This window comes from Bufo bufo, chromosome 4 (genome assembly GCF_905171765.1).
Source record: "Bufo bufo chromosome 4, aBufBuf1.1, whole genome shotgun sequence".
Taxonomy (NCBI): Eukaryota; Metazoa; Chordata; class Amphibia; order Anura; family Bufonidae; genus Bufo; species Bufo bufo.
This window is the reverse complement of record NC_053392.1, coordinates 149,217,194-149,237,398: the sequence shown is the minus strand read 5'-3', so window position 1 is coordinate 149,237,398 and position 20,205 is coordinate 149,217,194. Positions and strand designations below refer to the sequence as shown.

General features: G+C 43.9%; 1 protein-coding gene across 1 annotated transcript in view; it reads left to right on the top strand.

Moving 5' to 3' along the window:
- Nucleotides 1-20,205, top strand: part of LOC121000001 (carboxypeptidase B-like) — an 82,225-nt gene that overhangs the window by 32,363 nt on the left and 29,657 nt on the right. The window contains exons 3-5 of the mRNA XM_040431029.1: nucleotides 7,270-7,394; nucleotides 10,401-10,497; nucleotides 10,583-10,684. Of these exons, the coding sequence (XP_040286963.1) occupies nucleotides 7,270-7,394; nucleotides 10,401-10,497; nucleotides 10,583-10,684 (324 nt within the window). The remainder of the gene's footprint in view (nucleotides 1-7,269; nucleotides 7,395-10,400; nucleotides 10,498-10,582; nucleotides 10,685-20,205) is intronic.

Genomic DNA, 20,205 nt, shown 5'->3' with positions numbered 1-20,205 from the left:
GTTTTCAAGTCTTTTCTACCACTGTCCCTAGCGCCTGCTGACGTCTCTCCCTGCACTAAGTATAGAGCTGTGACATCACAGGTCTTTCTGGCTGCTGATTGGCTGCATGCATGGCATTGTGGGTGATCCCTCGTTCCCAGAGTTCCTTGCTTCATGTCCTCATTCAACTTCGTCAACTTCGATTCCCTCATCTCTAGTTACTATGTAATGGTTACTGTGAAGACTTGAATGTTAATTACAACTTTGCTTAAGATTTTTTTAGAGAATCACTTTGCTAATGTCAATTTAAGGAATGCTTGTTCCTTGACCCTCAGACATGGCTTGCTTAACAATACTAATATTTGGAGTCTCCATTATGGAGACAGACTAGAAGACATGGTAACTTTGGCACAGCACTTTAATGCTATATTATTTTTATTATGATCTAATCTCTTTGTCTGGCATGTCAATTTTATGTAACCAGACTACAGGAAAACGTGAGTCATAGGTAACCAACTAGTCATATTCTACATTAATACGTCTTTCAGAATTAGTGTACTTGTGAGCCTGAACCTGCCAACATATTCTCTATCAACCAGGGACACAATACTAGGAAACATAAAATGATGAAATGTAAATTAATAGGTTAGAATAAACATCAACACCAACTCTACCTTGTTACCTAGTTCCAAAACGACATAAAAATTCTGGATCATTATGTTCAACATCACTGCTGCCAATGACCAAGGAGTTTATATGATATTGAATAGCAAGTTTTATGGTAGGATATTAATATTTGTGAATACCTAAGGATCTGGATACGTTTCCAACATTTGTATAAAGAACTGTATTTAGATCAAAAACATGCAGATGTAGCGGGTATCGTTCTGGAATTTTCCACTTTTATATATGGGACTGGGTGCATTTGTTGGACTATTAGTGTTATCCAACCCCTATAATGCCCCCCAAAATGCCTGGGCACCTCACACAGGTTATATTTACCCCGCTCCTTATCCCCGCACGGCCACCACTGCAGCTCCCCGTCGTATATATCAAAACATTTGGTGATGGGGGGGCAGCCAATAGCAGGCCGCGACAGGAATGAGCATCGCGGGTGACGCTAGGGAGGCCCATCCCTGTTGCCCTCTATTGGTTAGCCACTGCCTCACCCCCACGTCGCTGGATGTTTTGATCCACGCGACGGGGCTATGCCGGGAAGCAGGGTAATATGACCTGTATGTGGTGCCCGGGCATTTTAAAGGGTATTATAGGGGTTAGATAACCCTTTTAAAATGGTTTTAATGGGTTTGGTGTAAATATTAAAGGCATTTCCATATAGAAAAGGCAGCAGATGAGTCCACTAAAAGGAAATTACAGCCTTTGTATCTGGTAATGAGGAATCAATGGAAGAAGGTTAAAGTGGTACTTATGTCAGCCAAGGATGCAAAATTTTCTTGTAATAATATTTAGTAACTGACCTGATTCTTACACAGTTTATGAAGCATAATCCTATTCACGTAGCCATTAGTATGTACTGACGCATTTTATGAGCATATAGCAGCGCCCTTAAAGGGATTTATTAATGGCCTATCCTCAAGATAGACCATCAATGTCTGATCGGAAGGGGTCTGACACCCCACACTTCTGCCAATCAGCAGATCTGTCCATTGTGTATTGGACAGAGCTGGTAACTGTAGCACCGATCTAATTTACTTCAATAAGAGCAGGGTTGCTGTTATCAGCTTTATCCACTAAATAATGGACAGAGCTGTGTAGTTCAAGCACTGATTTCTGGCACTGGAGATACTGCATAACAGCTGATAGACAAGGGGTGCAGGGCATTAGACCCTCGCTAATTAGATATTGATGGCATATCCCGAAGATAAGCCATCAATATTAAAATCTTGTAAAACCTCTTTAAGGTTTTTTTTTCCAGTAATAATGGTGTTTTTCTGGAGGGGGAATCTAAAATGCATATCCCTGTATCACATCAAGAGCTTAGGCAGGACAAACTGTCTATCTTATTACCATGACATCTGTTCAGCTATCTAAGACCCTATAAAATTTTAAGTTTTTAAGATGGCCATACATTTTACCTACAACCTTACAATGCTTGTTGGGCTTACACCTATTCCTTCTGAAAACATACACATACATGCTCAGCCAACCATGTGTTCTGAATAGGGAGAGGAGAGAAGAACATTGGCAGATACCTCTGTGGCAGATCAGGTCCCCAAGAACAAAAGGAGTTTTGCATTCTGAAATAAAACTTCTCGATCTTTCACATTAAATGGTGAGCAGATATTATCAAAATTGACGAGTATGCCCAATTTAAGTCTCATCAGGAGTCACATTTAACAAGATCTGCTAGGTATCCCGGATGACATGGTCATTAAAATCTGCTGTGCAGACACCAAAGGGCCCAGTTTTAACCATGAAAAACAGCCCCAGGACAAAATGCATTGGACTTCCTTGTTTATTTCTTAAGCCTATGGATACATACAAATAATGGACTGCTAATGCAATGAAACCGCTGAGTGGTATGAAATGTTTCCTGCAGGACATGAGGAATGACATCTCTTAATTATTTCTCAGAGAGTAGGAGTCATTCATTAACTGCATGGTGATCACTGAGAAACACTAACTCCTCCAGTCTTCATTCCAAATGTTGTATCTACTGTACACATAGATGTCTGAAGATCTACAGAATGATAGTTAAGACAAACATATGGCAGTGTTCAGTCTTATATCATTCCATCTAGACAGAATATCTTAAAGAAACATTGTACTGGTATTAAAGTCCTGTCACTAGCACAGTTGGTAACAAGCAATTTCTGAAAATCTGGTCTGACTGACATACAGAATGAAGGGGCCACAGTACTTGAAGGGCATCTGTCAGCAGATCAGAACTTATGTGGTCTGTGCCTAACGATGTCTTGATGTTCCAGGCAGGCGCGATTGTCGCTATGCTCTCCCTGTGTGAATTGGGACTAGTGCTCAGTGAACTGTTCTTCCTTTTCTAGTGTTCTGCTGATCGAGGTTGTCTAGTCTCTAGAAACCATCAAGGTGTATTTCTCATCTGACTGCCCGTGTACAGTACCTTGCCTGACTATCGATTCTGCTCCTTGACGTCTACCCTGAACTTGTAATTGCTATTGCTACTCAGCCTGCCACAACCTTGGAATTGTTATCTGGAATAAGCATGTAATCAGTCTGCCCAGACCTTGGACTCTATTCAGCCTACGTCTTTAGCCTGATTCCTTGGTGCTTCGTACTAGTGTCTCCAACCCCCACAGTCAGCAGCCAACTACACCAGAAGTACTCTAGAAGGTAGCGGCCTGGTTGGTTCCCAGCTGCAAAATCCAGATCCCTGTACAAGGGGCAAAGGTTGAATACCAGGGATCCTCCAGGAAAAAACCCTTAGGCCCCTTTCACACGGGTAAGAATTCCGTGCGGGTGCAATGCGTGAGGTGAACGCATTGCACCCGCACTGAATCCGAACCCATTCACTTCAATGGGGCTGTTCAGATGAGCGGTGATCTTCACGCATCACTTGTGCGTTGCGTGAAAATCACAGCATGTTCTATATTCTGTGTTTTTCACGCAACGCAGGCCCCATAGAAATGAATAGGTCTGCATGAAAATCGCAAGCATCCGCAAGCAAGTGCGGATGCGGTGGGATTTTCACGCATGGTTGTAGGCGATGATGTAAGTAAATTGAGCGCGGTGACGTCATCAAAGGTCCTTTGGCAGGTCCTGAAAGAAAAAGAAAGAAGATGCCGACTGCGCGAACAATGGGATGAGGCGAGTTCATTTATTTATTTATTTTTAACCCCTAAAGCCACATTTTAGTAAGCATTCTGTATTAAGAATGCTATTATTTTTCCTTATAACCATGTTATAAGGGAAAATAATAAAATCTACAGAACACCTAACGCAAACCCGAACTTCAGTGAAGAAGTCCGGGTTCGGGTCTGGGTACCACAGTCAGTTTTTTATCTCGCGCGTGAAAAACGCATTGCACCCGCGCGATAAAAACTGAACATCGGAACACAATCGCAGTCAAAACTGACTGCAATTGCGTACCTACTTGCACAATTTTCCCTGATCACAGACGCAACGCATCCGGACCTAATCCGGACATACTCGTCTGCAAGGGGCCTTAGGGCTTGTTCACATGACCATATGGCTTTTCAGTGTTTTGCGGGCCGTTTTTAATGGATCCATTTTTAAATTTTTTGTTTCAGTAGTGTTTCTGGTTCCTTTCCGTTTTTCTGTTCCTTTTTTCATATACAGTAATTACATAGAAAAAATTGGGCTGGGCATAAAATTTTCAATAGATGGTTCCACAAAAACGGAACGAATACGGAAGACATACTGAGTACATTCCGTATGTGTTCCATTTTTTTGCGGACCCATTGACTTGAATAGAGCCATGGAATGTGATTTGCGGGCAATAATAGGACACGTTCTATCTTTGAACAGAACGGAAAAACGGAAATACGAAAACGGAATGCATACGAAGTACATTCCGTTTTTCTGCGGAAACATTGAAATGAATTGTTCCATATATGGAACATATACGGAACTTAAAAAATGGCCCGTATACAGAACTCAAAAAACGTTCGTGTGAACGAGCCCTTAGGTTTAGCCCAAAGTCAAACTGTTTAGCTGGCACACCCACTGAAGGTTACACTTTGAAACTGGCGACCTTTTGCATGTACGCATGGCAGCTGAAGGCATCTGTGTTGTTCTCATGTTTATATGTGCCCACATTGCTGAGAATTTTTTTTTCATATATGCAAATGAGCCTGTAAGAGCAACCAGGGTGTTGCTGTTACACCTAGAGGCTCTGATCTCTCTGCAACTTCCGCACCTTCTCCACTTTCATTGGCAGGGCCAGGTGTTATGATTTTGACCCTGTGGAAAGGGTGCGGCTGTTGTAGAAAGAGCAGAGCCTCTAGGTGTAACGGCGACACCCCTGTTGCTCCTAGAGGCTCATTTGCTTATATTAAAACATCATTTTTCTCAGCAATGCGGGCACATATGAACATGGGACCAACACAGATGCCTTCAGATGCCAAGCACACATGCAACAGGTCAGTCAGTTTCATAGATACAAATCTGTTGACAGATGCCCTTCAATGGGGTTTTCCAACTTTTTATTTATTTTTTATTTTTTTATTTCTACCCAGTCTGCAGTACCTATGGAAAAATCATACTCCTCTGCTTCCAACCACTCTGTTCCAGATCCCTCCTTCTTTTCAAAGGTCTTCAGGATGCACAGAGTCACATGCACGGCTGCAGCCAATGACTGCCCTTCAGCAGTGGGGTGTACCAAAGCACCACTTCACTCAGCAATGACATGTCTCTTGGAGACACCTTACCTCTGATGCCAGTCATTGACTTCTGTAATGCTAATGACCCCCTTACATCCAAAGGTTTCCAGACCTGGTCCACAAGACGAATGAAATGAGGCAGGAAGCTCTACTTTTTCAAATCTGCTGAGGATGGCAGCACATGGGCATATTGATCTCCTTCTGGTGGTTATGGGGCCTAGTACATGGTGAAGTTGTGGGGTCCTTGAGATCAAATCTGGCCTGCATTCAATTCCTGTCTCATTGTTGAACTAAAAAGATAATCAGTATTTACATTATTCCTCCAACAGCAATGATCATTGTTTTACACAAGCTGGAGTTATATTCCCATTATGTACAGAAGGTCAAAAAAAACTCAAAGATACCAAAATATGTTTGAATTAATATTTATTTAATTTCTACAGATTAGTAGCTGGGAGGAATTCTGGGTAGTCTGGTCTAGGAAGCTGAAGTTTGTGGAGCTGCATGTGCCTAGGCAGTGTTAGGCCTACTACCGGGACCCTCCATGATGAGGACAAGTGTCAAACCTCTAAAAGAAAGAAACAGTGAATTTACAGTGACTGTAGAGGGCCATTACATGGTGGGAAAAAAAAAAATGCTAATTTATGGCAGCAGACCTTACTGCTTGTGGAGAGGGTATATTGCTTTGGCACCCACCACACTTCTATAATGTACTGGTCATCCATTTGGAGATCTTTAGGTCCACAGCCTAAAAACTGTCGTACATACTGTAAAAGACATTTTGCACCTCTCTGGCCAATTTCGGAAGTTGTTTGGATTAAACAACTGAGGAAGGGGAAAGTTGTTTGGATTAAACAACTGAGGAAGGGGAAAGAGGTCCCCGAAACGCTTCTGGCGTGAAAGCTGACTACTCCCATCGGACCAACATTAAAAAGAGGCCTCTATACAGACGATTACAGAGTCTGGTTAAAACATCAGAATAATTGGAGCGCTCCAAATTCAGCAAAAAAAACTCCTACCAGACTTACGCAGTTCCCGCAGTATCTTGCTGTGAGACACAAGCCGAGATCCCTTCACAGACCACGTGACACGCCGGCGTTCGCACGAGCGTGCTGGGACAGCGAGTACAGCAGCGAGTCTAGTATCGGGTATGTAACCAAGCCGAGATCTGAAAGGAGAAGGTAAGACTCATCAACCTATTTACATCCAGTGTGATAGCACTTTTTCATAACCATCGGTGGAAATCAGGTCCGGACATTCAGTGTCAATAAACTGGGACTATCTATCATCACTAAGGATCCGTCTTGAAAGGCGCAACTATATAGGAAGACTTTTCCTCACAATTATACGATAATAAGCGGTTTTTCATTCATAGGAACTGCATTTTCCTATTTCATGAGTACAATACAGATATCTAAATTATTATAAGCATTATCTCAAGGAACTTTATATGCGCGTATTCTGAGTGTTCCATCTACTCAAGTTACAGATTATTGTATGCCCATTTTATTGTGGTTCTTTTATTGTGTTTTTTAATCAATTGTTATTAAATATTAACTACTTAATGCACTATAGTATTGATATACCTATACACACATTTAGAGTGCTAGTCCAGATTCTCAATATATTTTGCAAAACAGGGACAAATAAAACCAGTGTAAGAGCTTCTTCAAACAACCCCCGTATTTCACTTTCCTGAATCCCATAGAACATGACAGTGTGTGTTGTGATATTTTCAAATATGCTTTAGAATTTCAAGTGATATGTAGCATTAACATTGTTTTAATCATGTGTGATTTTTGGCTTTTGAACATACTGGTATATTACCTGTATATGAGAGTTTTTTCCTCACTTCCTTTTCTTTTTATTTGCAACTGGGATGCAATTCTCATTTTATATGCTATCTGTAAATTATTACACTTATAACAGCATTCTCTGCCTTTCCTTATAGCTTGACTTCTGGGTTCCAGATTCAGAATTGCTTCTGGAAGTAGGAAAAAGCGCTGACTTTCGTGCTGAATATGATGCCGCATATGATATTCAAGCTCTCTTTGTCCAAAATGGCTTACCTTATGAGTAAGTATGCTTGTAGTTTCATTGATAGCCACTAGTTTATCTAAATGCTAGATGTGGGGCATCTTATTTTGTGTCTCTCTATAGAAAAATGGACCTCTCTGAACAAGGTGAGATAAATGAGTTCTATTTTACCTATATGAATGTAGTGCTCTCGACCAAGGGTACCAAGGCTATGGACATTTGTGGATATTTGCCTCTATTGCTAAAGTCATCAACTCCCTAGTTTATTACACTTTGAAGGGTTAACTTGCACTGTGATTTATGCTGTTGTGTGCAATTAGTCTACTTTCACACTAGCAGCACGGACCTCCGTCAGGCTGTTCCGTCGGGTGAACAGCCTGCCGGATCTGTCCTGCCGCTTGTGACCGTGTGCCCCCGGACTGCCGCTCCATCCCCATTGACTATAATGGGGGTGGGGGCGGAGTTCCAGCGGAAGCATGGCAGTGCACGGTGAGAGGCTGCCGGAATAAAACTATGACATGTCCGACATTTATTCCGGCAGCCTCTCGCCGTGTGCTGTAGTGCCTCCGCTGGAACTCCACACCGCCCCCATTATAGTCAATGGGGAAGGAGCGGCAGTCCGGGGGCACACGGTCACTAGCAGCAGGATGGATCCGACAGGCTGTTCACCTAAAGGAACAGCCTGCCGGAGGTCTGTGCCGCTAGTGTGAAAGTAGCCTTATACTGTTTTATTGAGCTGCAATGATATGTTTATTGTAATATATTCTGTTGATTTTCACTTTTATTACACTATAGCTGCACTGCACTTTATGACTTTCTACATATGCACAGTTTTGGAGAACAAAAACCAAACATACTGACCTTCTGTCTGGTTAAATTATGTTGTTTATGTCTGAAGACTTGTTTATGTCTGGAAAAGCTGATTAGTCATTCCCATATACTTGCATTGAAATTCTGTACAAGTCTATTATAGACAGCAACTGTAACAAAGTTTCAGTTTAACCTGTGCTTCTCTACTCCACCCCTCACACTAGAAGATTCTAATTCAGCTAGAAACTCTAGATTAAGAGTGCAGTCATAGCTCCTAGTTGTCTGCAGCTGAGGACTAGAACTTAGGAAAGACTGCATGAGTGACTAGAAGAAGATGCTGAGATGGGGATGCTAAGCTACAGACCCCTGGTTACCAACCCATTGACAAGGGAGCCAGCCATATGACTGTGTCACAGACCCTGGGCCACCAGCCTTTGGCAAGGATACCAGCCTTCTGAAAGAGAGAGGGGCATCTAGCTCAGGCCTTTCATCAACATGAAATCTTCTTCTGCCTGGGAGGAGACTGTAAAAGCTAGATCAGTGCCTTTCCTGTATTGTTTTGCACTTATTTCACTTTAGGGTGAACCACTCTTTACTATCCCTTCTGGAAAGTGGCAACATGTGCAACGGATGGCCTTCCCCCAGGGCCTATATCGCGTCCCAGGTTTGGTAGGAATGTTGAGTGGTGTAATGCGGCCTAAATGTCTCTTTTTGTATGTCACTGTGCTCCTACCTAGATACGGCTAGACCCCATCTCACACCTTGAGATGAAGTTCAATGGCAGCTTTACTTGAATAAATGTTTCTCCAGTTTTAGGCTTTGTCTTGGTTCCAGCAGGCTTTAGCATTAAACTGGCAGGCAAACTGAACTCTGCTCTATACTTCTCTCACTCTGCTGTACTGACAAGCTGACTTGGTAACTTGGCTTCTTCTTTATACTGCACTTCACTCTTGTAGTCGGACTTATGTTCAGCCAAGAAGTAGGTTAGAATCCTGCCAACTCCAACATGGAGTCTCAGAACAAACTAGAACTGCCCCACCTCCTTCTGGTAGCAAGACAGACTGACCCACTTCTGTCCAAAGGGGGGAGAATGGAATGATAAGTTCTATTCTCTCTGAGGATAGCTCTGCTATGTACGCTGCCACCTGCTGGTGAACCAGGCACATTATATGTAATAAACCGTTACATAAGAAGATTATGAATGCCCAATGTGGAGGACCCGGAAAGACATACATAACATGACATTATATTAGCCCATTAGTAGCAGGGTGCAGTAGTGGTAACACCACTCTGGGGTGTTAGACATTTGCTAACACCTCAGTGATGGAGGACGCAGTGTAGCATTGGGGCCAGCTAAACAATGGCCACTGCATGAACAACCTAAGGACCTCAGATATAGATGCATAGTTATTCAAGAAGAGATGAGCAAATTTCCCAAAATACATTTCAGGTCTGATCCGGTTGAATCGGTTGCCAGAGTTGATTTGGTCCAAGTAGATTTTATCAAAGTTGAAAGTGCCTGTATTGCCTTGAAAAGTCATTTATGACCCTCTTAGGTCTCCTAGGACTGATTCCAACCGCTTTCAAGCTTTTTAACACCAAAATAACTGTCCACAAATTATCCCTTTTTGGTGGCAGATGCCTTCTTCTCTGTCTGTAAAACTGTTTCCTCTAATTTGAGCGATTTGTGCGAGATGAACCACCGAAGTTTTGGATTTGCCGAAATTTGGGAAACTCAACAGATTTAATTTTTGTAGAATCAATTTGCTCATCTCTATTTTAAAGCCAACTGCATATCAATAAACTGGTTACTTTTGTTATTGGTGTTTAGTGTCCATAGAATGTTATAAATGCTTGATGGGCAAATACAAGAATAAAGGGGCCACATCACTTAGGAAAAATGCATCACCACAGATGATGGGTTTTGTAGGTTAATTTAATGTTGTATGGCCCTGTATAGAAAGTACGGGAACATCTTATTTGGTGAATGTTATGCACAGCAGTTTACAGATGCAGAATCTGAAGCTCCTGGACCCCAATGCAATGTAATAGTGCCACCTAACTATCATGTTTTTATATTTATAGTACTAGTCTCTCATATGGATTATAGACACCTTTTGAACCTCCATAGACCAGAAAGTCCAAGTGGGGCTGACACCTTAGACCCCTGTACCAAATCTATGTTTTATAGTTATCATTTATATGGTATTTATTATGTATGTGTATTTTTTTTAGAATCATGATTGATGATCTGCAGGTCGCTATGGAACTTCAACTGAATAGTAACATCCGCTCAGGCCATAGCTATGAAAAGTACAATGACCTTGAAACGGTACAACTGTAAATAACCTGTCAACACATTTTATGAATATGAATTTTATGAGGCATATTATATAAAGCAGTTTCTCCTTTTACAGATTTATGCCTGGTCTGACAATATTGCGGCTCAAAATCCAGACCTTGTCTCACGCTCACAGATTGGAACGTCATATGAGGGTCGTCCTCTCTATTTGCTGAAGGTACCTAACCCAAGAAATGCATCATTAGTGAAGTGAGGAATTGTCTTTGAGGCAGAAAACATGACCTGGCTTTTGTCATAAGGTGTTCTGATCACAGAGCAGACTGTAAGTTATGCTGCACTCAGCTACATGATATTAGGCTGGGCTCACACGGGCGTGACGCATTTGTTCAGGATGCGTCCCGGGTGTATTGCGGCAAACCCGCACGAGTAGGTACCCAATTGCAGTCAGTTTTGACTGCGATTGCGTTCCATTGTTCAGTTTTTAATGTGTTTTGCACGCGCGTGATAAAAAAATGAATGTGGTCCCAGACCCGATCATTATTATTTTCCCTTATAACATGGTTATAAGGGAAAATAATAGCATTCTGAATACAGAATGCTTACTAAAATAGGGCTGGAGGGGTTAAAAAAAAATTATTATAATTTAACTCACCTTAATCCACTTGTTCGCGCAGCCGGCATCCCTTCTGTCTTCATCTGTGAGGTAAAGGACCTGTGATGACGTCACTGCGCTCATCACATGGTCCATCACACAATCCATCACCATGGTAAAAGATAATGTGATGAGCGCAGTGACGTCATCACAGGTCCTTTACTTCACAGATGAAGACAGAAGAGATGCCGGCTGCGCGAACAAGTGGATTAAGGTGAGTTAAATTATTATTATTTTTTTTTTTAACCCCTCCAGCCCTATTTTAGTAAGCATTCTGTATTCAGAATGCTATTATTTTCCCTTTTAACCATGTTATAAGGGAAAATAATAATGATCGGGTCCCCATCCCGATCGTCTCCTAGCGACCGTGTGTGAAAATCACACCGCATCCGCACTTGCTTGCGGATGCTTGCTATTTATACGCAACCCCATTCACTTTTATGGGGCCTGCGTTGCGTGTAAAACGCACAATATAGAGCATGCTGTGATTTTCACGCAACGCACAAGTGATGCGTGAAAATTACCGCTCATGTGCACAGCCCCATAGAGATGAATGGGTCCGGATTCAGTGCGGGTGCAATGCGTTCACCTCATGCATTGCACCCGCGCGGAAATCTCGCCCGTGGGAACTCAGCCTTACTTGTTCTGTGACATTCATTTGCAGACATTTACTTTTAGACAGGTCCCTATTAAAGATGAAAGTGTGGACACTACTTGATATAGTGACTTCTTCTAACGTGCCAGGCGGGGGGCTCTAAGAAGCCTCCTTCCCTCTCCCACTACATTAGAAAGAAGGCTCCTGCTTTTTCAGAATCAACTACTAAATGGTACAGAGGCCTCACTTTGAGCAGGAGCATATGAGTTAAATCTCCTGACAACTTAATATGCTGTTTAGTTTTACAGGATGATGTAAAGATTCCCTATTCCAAAATACCACAAAGACCATAGAGATCCCTAACTAAGGAGATAAGAGTCAGAAGAGAAATATCTTTCTCTATTTCTCGTCTCTATATGTTTCTCACTTGTCCCAAATCCAGGCCTTTTTTTCTGGCGGAACGGTGTTCCGCCACCTATTTTCTGCCGACTCGCCCTGCCCCCCTTTAGTTACTGCAGGACCGCTTCTTGGGGCGGCGGGCCGGGCAGCCGCCCGGGGTGCTGTCAGAAGGGGGGCGCCGGCAGGGCACAGCAGGAGATGAGCGCTGTGCTTCCATTGTGGAAGCGCTCACTCATCTCCAAAATCATCTCATCTGTATCGCCGTCCTCATGACGGCAATACAAATGTCTGTAATGCGGCAGGGAGAGGTGTGTCCCCTCCCTGTTCCTCTGATAGGCTGCCAGCACTAGGCCGGCAGCCTATCAGAGGCTGGTGCAGGCGGCATCGCGCCGCCTGAGCCAGCGAGGGACACAGGCCGGAAGAGGCCTGCATCGCATCCTGGAGAAGGTAAGTAAGTATAAGTTTATTATTTTATTTTTGTAAAAATGACAATCCTGCCACATAAGGGGGGCTGCTGGGCTGGCACAGACATAAGGGGGGCTGCTGGGCTGGCACAGACATAAGAGGGGTGCTGGCACATAAGGGGGGATACTGGCTGCTGGCACATAAGGGGGGCTTCTGGCACATGATAGGGGGGCACTCAGGCTACTGGCACATCATGGTGGGGGGCTCTTATTACTGGCACATGATTGGGGGGCATCTATGGGGGCACATCTTACTGGCACATGATATGGGGGCACATCTTACTGGTACACGATTGGGGGGCATCTATTGGGGCACTTATTACTGGCACATTATTAAGTGGCACTATAGGGACATCTACAGAGGCTAAAAAGAAGGGGTATTTTATATGGGGGCTCTGTATAGGGGCATTTTATACTGGGAGGGAAGGAAGGGGCCAGGCAAAGCCTGCTGTCACGACCGTCACTGGCAATTTTACTTGCATCCCTGTTCTCTAAAGGGGCGGTTTTAGGGGGCGGCCCTAGGGGTGGGTAGGGGCGTGGCCAGGGGAGGGGGGGTGAGTTCCACCACCTTTTCTCTGAGAAAAAAAGCCCTGCCCAAATCCATTAGCAAACCCTGCACCATCGCTATTCTCTGACTGGCCATGTCTACTTTTCTGCCATCTGGTTGCTTTGTCATGCCATCAGGTCTTTTAAACCTTACCCAGGATTCTTTGTTCTTTATCTGCAGCATTTTCTGTCATTGCTCCAGGTCTCAGTCACCACCCAGCTCTGTTACCCTATTCAAGGTCTGCTGCATTCAGCTCTGCTATCTCAGCTTGGCACTACTGTATAGAGATGGCCTTGCGGTTCGCCCGGCGGCCATTTCGCAGCAAAATTTGCTCGTTCGCGATTCGCCGAACATACGAACATGTGGCAATGTTCGCATGCGCAATATTCTTTTGCATTGCGCCGAACTTTGACCCATGACACATCCATCAGGTGGGACAGGACAGCCAATGGAGATGTTTCAGCACATGGACACACCCCCACCCTATAACAGAACCCTATCTGGCAGCCATTTTACTTTCTGTGTTTTGCCAGTGTTGGGAGAAGTTGCTTTGTGGAGCAGGGACAGACTGTTAGGGACACCAAACGCTAGCTAATAGGGCCACAAAAGTTCTTTTAAGGACTGGTATAGGTGTGCTATCGATAGGTGTGACATACTGAGGGGTATGATTTACTTATAATATACTTTCTAACAAAGAAAGTATATTATAGTGCATTTTTATTGTGCAGTAGTTGTGTGCGGTTTTGCTGCAATACCGCAGCTATATAGAGGGACAAACGTAATTGGAACAACTAATTGCAACTGGTGTGATATACCTGTTGCCCCCCAAAAAACTGATTGAGGGGTGTGAAAGACCTATAATATACTTTCTAACATAGAAAGTATATTATAATGCATTTGTATTGTGCAGCATTTGTGTGCAGTTTTGCTGCAGGTATATGGACAAGCATTATACTATTGCAAGGGGTGTGATACACCTGTTGACCCCAAAAATACTGATTGAGGGGTGCGATATACCTGCTTCCACAAAATACTGATTAAGGGGTTTGATATACCTGCTTCCACAAAATACTGATTGAGGGGTGCGATATATCTGCTTCCACCAAATATTGATTTAGGGGTTCTATATACCTATTTCCACAAAATACTTATTGAGGGGTGCGATATACCTGCTTCAAAAAAATACTGATGAAGGGGTTCTATATACCTGCTTTCACAAAAAACTGATTGAGGGGTGCGATATACCTGCCTCCACCAAATATTGATTGAGGCCTGCGATACAACGGCTTCCACAAAATACTGCGATATACCTGCTTCCACAAATACTGCTTTTCTCTGGGGACTTTTGTCACAGGGTCATTTTGAAAATGACAGGCAGAGGAAGAGGCAGGCCGTTCCGCAGGGGTGGTAGGGGTCAGGCAGGTGCACCAGGCCGGAGCCTAAGTGGGAAGTTGGAGAAGGTGCGTGCAATTACGTCAAAGGACGCACCAGAGTTGGTTGAGTGGCTCACTCAGCCTTCCGCTTCTGCATCCTCCTCATTCTCTGTATCTACACCCTCCTCACTCTCTGCTGTGTGCACCCCCAAAGACACCACCACTACCACCACCATAGCCCCTCCACTCGAGTCAGAGGAATTATTTTCCCATCCATTCCCATACCTTACCGATGTGCAGCCATCCAGATGAGGAAGAGGAGGTAGCAATGGCCGCCACCCAGCAGTCTGAGGACAGTACCCAGATCAGCCCAAGGAGGGTGGTCCCCGCTGTTGTTGCCTACTCCGAGATCTCTAATGTCAGTGGTGGTGAAGGTGACGATGATGACGTGCCGATGGACGTCACGTGGGTCCCCACAAGAGAGGAAGAGGAGGGGAGTTCAGAGGGAGAGATGGAGCAGCAGATAGCGAGGAGAAGCAGGCAGAACTCGCAGTGCACAGGAGGCAAAAAGAAGACTACAAATGTATCTGGAGCGAGCCATCCACCATGCACGGTCACATCTTACACTCCCAGGACGCCGGCACATGGCTCCGCAGTGTGGGCTTTAACGTGCCAGCTGCTGACAATAGTGTTGCTATCGGCAGCCTGTGCTGTCAACGCATAAGTCGCGGTAAGCCCAACACTCACCTAGGGACGACCACCTTAAGAAGGCACCAGTCCAGTGGGAGCAACGCCATCAGAACCCACAAAGCCACACTCCCGGCGCTCCACTTCCTGCCTCTTCTCCTTCTTCTCTCTCCTCCCATTTATCCTCCACTCCACCTTCCACCGTGCCGTCGTTGCGTTCATCTGGCAGAAGGTAGGCTTCAGTGGCCCAAATGCTTGAGCGTAAAAAGTTGATGACGCCGGATAACCCTCTTGCCCAACAGCTAACCGCTGGCTTGTCGGAACTGCTAGCCCACCAACTACAGCCATATAAACTGGTGGACTCAGAGGCCTTTAGAAAATGTGTGGCCATTGGCACACCATAATGGAAGGTCCCCAAAAACAAATATTTCTACCAGAAGGGCATCCCGGAGCTATATGGCCACGTTCAGCGGCAATTGAATATATCTCTGGCACACAGTGTGGGTGCCAAAATACATCTGACCACAGACACGTGGTCTAGCAAACACGGGCAGGGAAGGTACATAACTTTTACTGCCCACTGGGTGAACCTTCTGACAGCCGTCAAGCATGTAACCCGTAGCACCCATGTGGATTTGGTGTTACCGCCACGGATTGCATGCAGGCCTGCTTCTTCTTATCCTCCTCCTACTCCATCCTCCGTCTCCTCCTCGTCTGACTCCTCCTTTTCCATTGCTACCGTCTCTTCCGCTGCACCCCCCAAGCTCCCCAGAACCTATTCGACGTGCCAGGTGAAACGTTGCCATGCTGTGCTGCGGCTGTTGTGCCTGGAAGCCAAGAGCCACACCGGTCGTGCACTGCTATCAGCTCTGCGGTCACAGGCTGATCAGTGGCTAACCCCGGTCAATTTGACAGTTGGTAAAGTGGTGTGTGACAATGGTGCCAATCTGCTGAGTGGGCAAAATGACACACATGCCGTGCATGGCACACGTCCTGAACTTAGTCGTGCAGTGATTCGTTGCCAAATACCCCGGGGTCCAAGACGTCTTTTGGCAGGCCAGGAAAATCTCTTGCCATTTTAGAAGATCTTACACAGCCATGGCTCGCCTTGCTGACGTTCAGCGGCGACACCACCTACCCGTCAGACGTCTGATTTGTAAGAAAAGAAAATGGCTGCACAGCATTATACATACAAACTAAGCTAAGAAATGGGGATCATTCTAAATAAAAGTGATCAAACGTGTCGGGCCCCTCTACCAAGCGTCAAGGTGGCTTCCGCAGATGGGTCCCTTACCCTAATATACTGCGTCTCTTGGATTTACCTAAGCCTACAGTTTTCAGAGCAGTGTAGGAACCAGCTACATAAGTACTCTGCTCAGAAGTCCCAGGTAGATGGGCATTGTACAGTCTAAAAGAGGCGCTACCGTCAATTAATACTACAAGAGAATTTAGACTAGAGCATTCAGGATCACAGGTGCATATCCATCAAGCAAACATGATTGATAAAAAAGAAAATGGTTGCACGCCATTATACATACAAACAATAGAGCTAAGAAATTGGGATCATTCTAAATAAAAGTGGTATCATACCTACTATAAATGAGTCAATGGAAGCTCTTAGAGCACATATTTGATCAAACATGTGTCGGGCCCATCTACCAGGCGTCAAGGTGGCTTCCGCAGATGAGTCCCTAACACTAATATACTGCCTCTCTTGGACTTACCTAAGCCTACAGATTTCAGGGCAGAGTAGGAACCAGCTACATACGGTAAGTACGTGTAATTGAATTTCCTCATGCCAGCCCACACATATCCGCCACCACTGAGAACAAAGAATGGTCCTTGTCTTATGTATATAACTAATTTTTGGGGCCTCTACTCCAGTGGCCTACAGTAAAATTTTTATCCAGTGACCGCCTAATGTACCTCCAGGCACATAATCACTAGTTCTTTTCTGTCCGGTGAATGCCTAATTTTTGGGGCCTGTACTGGCCTACAGTAAAATTGTTATCCAGTGACCGTCTAATATACCTCCAGCCACATAATCACTTGTTCTTTTCTGTCCGGTGAATGCCTAATGTTTGGGGCCTGTACTCCACTGGCCTACAGTAAAATTGTTATCCACTGACCACCTAATATACCTCCAGCCCAGTGGCTTAGCTAGAAATGACTGGGCCCCACAGCAAATTTTTGAATGGGACCCCCCTCCCCCAGTAATTTTTTCACAACCCCTTCCTTTCATGCCTCCCCCATTCCTGTGGCTAGTAGAGATCGCTCTCTTAGACCAGGGCCGGCAGCTGTAGCATCCGTTTCCTACATTGTCTATACGGTCACTGTATATCATTTAATTGTGTAATGCTGTTGAGGGGGCCCTGACAAAATCTTTTAGTACTCCTCCTCCTGGATGGGCCCATTTTGGGTCAGGGCCCCAAATCAGCTGCTTCCCCTGCTTCCCCTATAGCTACGCCTCTGCTCCAGCCACATAATCACTTGTTCTTTTTTGTCCAGTGAATGCCTAATTTTTGGGGCCTCTATTCAACTGGCCTGCAGTAAAATTGTTATCCACTGACTGACTAATATACCTCCAGCCACATGATCACTTGTTCTTTTCTGTCCGGTGAATGCCTAATGTTTGGGGCCTGTACTGGCCTGCAGTAAAATTGATATCCACTGACAGTCTACTATACCTCCAGCCACATAATCGCTTGTTCTTTTCTGTCCGGTGAATGCATAATTTTTGGGGCCTGTACTCCACTGGCCTACAGTAAAATTGTTATCCACTGACCGCCTAATATATCTCCAGCCACAAAATCACTTGTTCTTTTCTGTTAGGTGAATGCATAATTTTTGGGCCCTGTACTCCACTGGCCTACAGTAAAATTGTTATCCACTGACCGTCTAATATACCTCCAGCCACATAATCACTTGTTCTTTTCTGTCAGGTGAATGCATAATTTTTGGGGCCTGTAGTCCACTGGCCTACAGTAAAATTGTTATCCACTGACCGTCTAATATACCTCCAGCCACAAAATTACTTGTTCTTTTCTGTCAGGTGAATGCCTAATTTTTGGGGCCCATACTCTCGTGGCCTAAAATAACAATTTTCTACGCTCCAGCAGGTCACATTTTTGAGAGTTTCCCTTTAAGACGCATAAAAATGGCCCCTGATAAAAAATTGATATTTGTTGTGGGAATTTTTGCCATTGATTCCCCGCTGGTATGTCACTGTCCATGTTGTGGGACTATTTGTGCACTTCTAGTAAGTATTTGGTGGCTGCAAATATGACCTGAAGATTTTTCAGGTTCACTTGCCATTAAAGTGAATAGGGCCCGCTGTGAACGCGCAGTTCGCAAACATTTGACCGCGAACGTGCGTTTGCGTTCGCGAAACGTCTTGGCCGATGTTCGTCCATCACTACTACTGTACATCAGTCTAACTCTACTACCTGATTTAACTGTGCTACTCCAGTTCAGACCTGTGAACTATATCTCTCCTAAATCATTTCAACCCTGCTAAATCCAACTCTAGTATATCAGCTCTGCACAATCCTATTCTACCAAGTAAGTTCAGCTCTGCTTCCTCCAACTCTGCTACATTGATATAGCCTTGCTACATCTAACCAGGTAATTTCTGCTGCATCTATAGTCTTGCTATATGATTGCTGCTCTGTCTTGCTTTCGATGCCTGCCTCTCTCGCTGTCTCTCTTTTTCACTCTCTCTCACACTCTTTCTCTCTCACTTTTACAACATGGAATACAGAAAAAAAGAAAAAAAAATTCACACAAAAGGTAGAAAAGACTGAAAACAGAAATCTGCAGCAAAAACGAACACCTAATGAACTTTTACCTTATGACTATGCTATTTCCCATTTCTCATTGAATTCCCATTTCTAGTAAACCACACCCCCTTTTTAGGCTAGTCACAGATAAATTCTGTAAACCTACATCTGCTAAATCCTCTTATCATGTCATTCTCCCCTGCAGGGTTATGGGTTGCAACTTGCAATTGAAGAAACAATTGCTTTTTAAGTATCCCATGAAGCAAAAAAAAAAGATTAAATAAAAGTTAATTTTTAAGTACACATTTAAAAAAATCATATTTTCCATAAACGGTGGTTTTATTTTTTTAAGTTTTTCTTTTACAAAAGCAATAATATCTCTGTAATTGTCAAAATCCATATTTGCTTTTTTTCCATTCCGCCAACCAAATAAATAATAATTATGAATTAATTAATCCCAGGTATCTCCATATGATACCACTTAAAAATTGCATCTCATTCTGCAGAACACAAGCCTACATACAGCTATATGGAGAAAGAAAAAAATTATGGCTCTTGGAATGTGGTACTATATAGTGTTGAGAGAGCATGCTCGGCCGAACACCAGTTCGGCTCGAGCATCGCTATGCTCGGCACATCGCGGAGTTCGGCCGAACACCGCCTGTGCTTGAGCGTGATGCTCAAGTCAGTGTATTTAAATGTAATTTAGACTCTATTTCTATGCAGAAGATCGCTGTACAATGAGGGAATCCCTCAGTGTGAGTCCGCGGCTTAGGAGTCTCTGCTCTCCATATATACACTAGCAATGTCCATATATGGAGTCAGTGGTTGGGGACATCCCAGTGTATTTAAATCTAATTTAGCCTGTATTTCAGAAAAGTTTCTGCTGGGATTCGAACTCACAACCTTCTGCATTAGAGGCAAGGCACTTAACCACTCAGCTAAAATAGCTACATAGCCAGATACTTAAAAAAATTAAATAAAAAAATAAAAAGAGACTTCTACTATACTGTACTTCTACTGAGACCTATACTGAGGCCTATACAGTAGGTCTCATATATATTTTTTTTAAGTGACTGGGGGGATCAATGGGAAGCAAAACAAATAACTCTGAAAACCCCTTTAACCCTTAGAGGACCTTTTGATTTTCCATTTTTTGCATCTTTATTTTTCACTCCCTGCTTTCCTAGAGTCATAACTTTTTATTTTTCCATTCACATACCCTTAATGAGGGCTTACTTT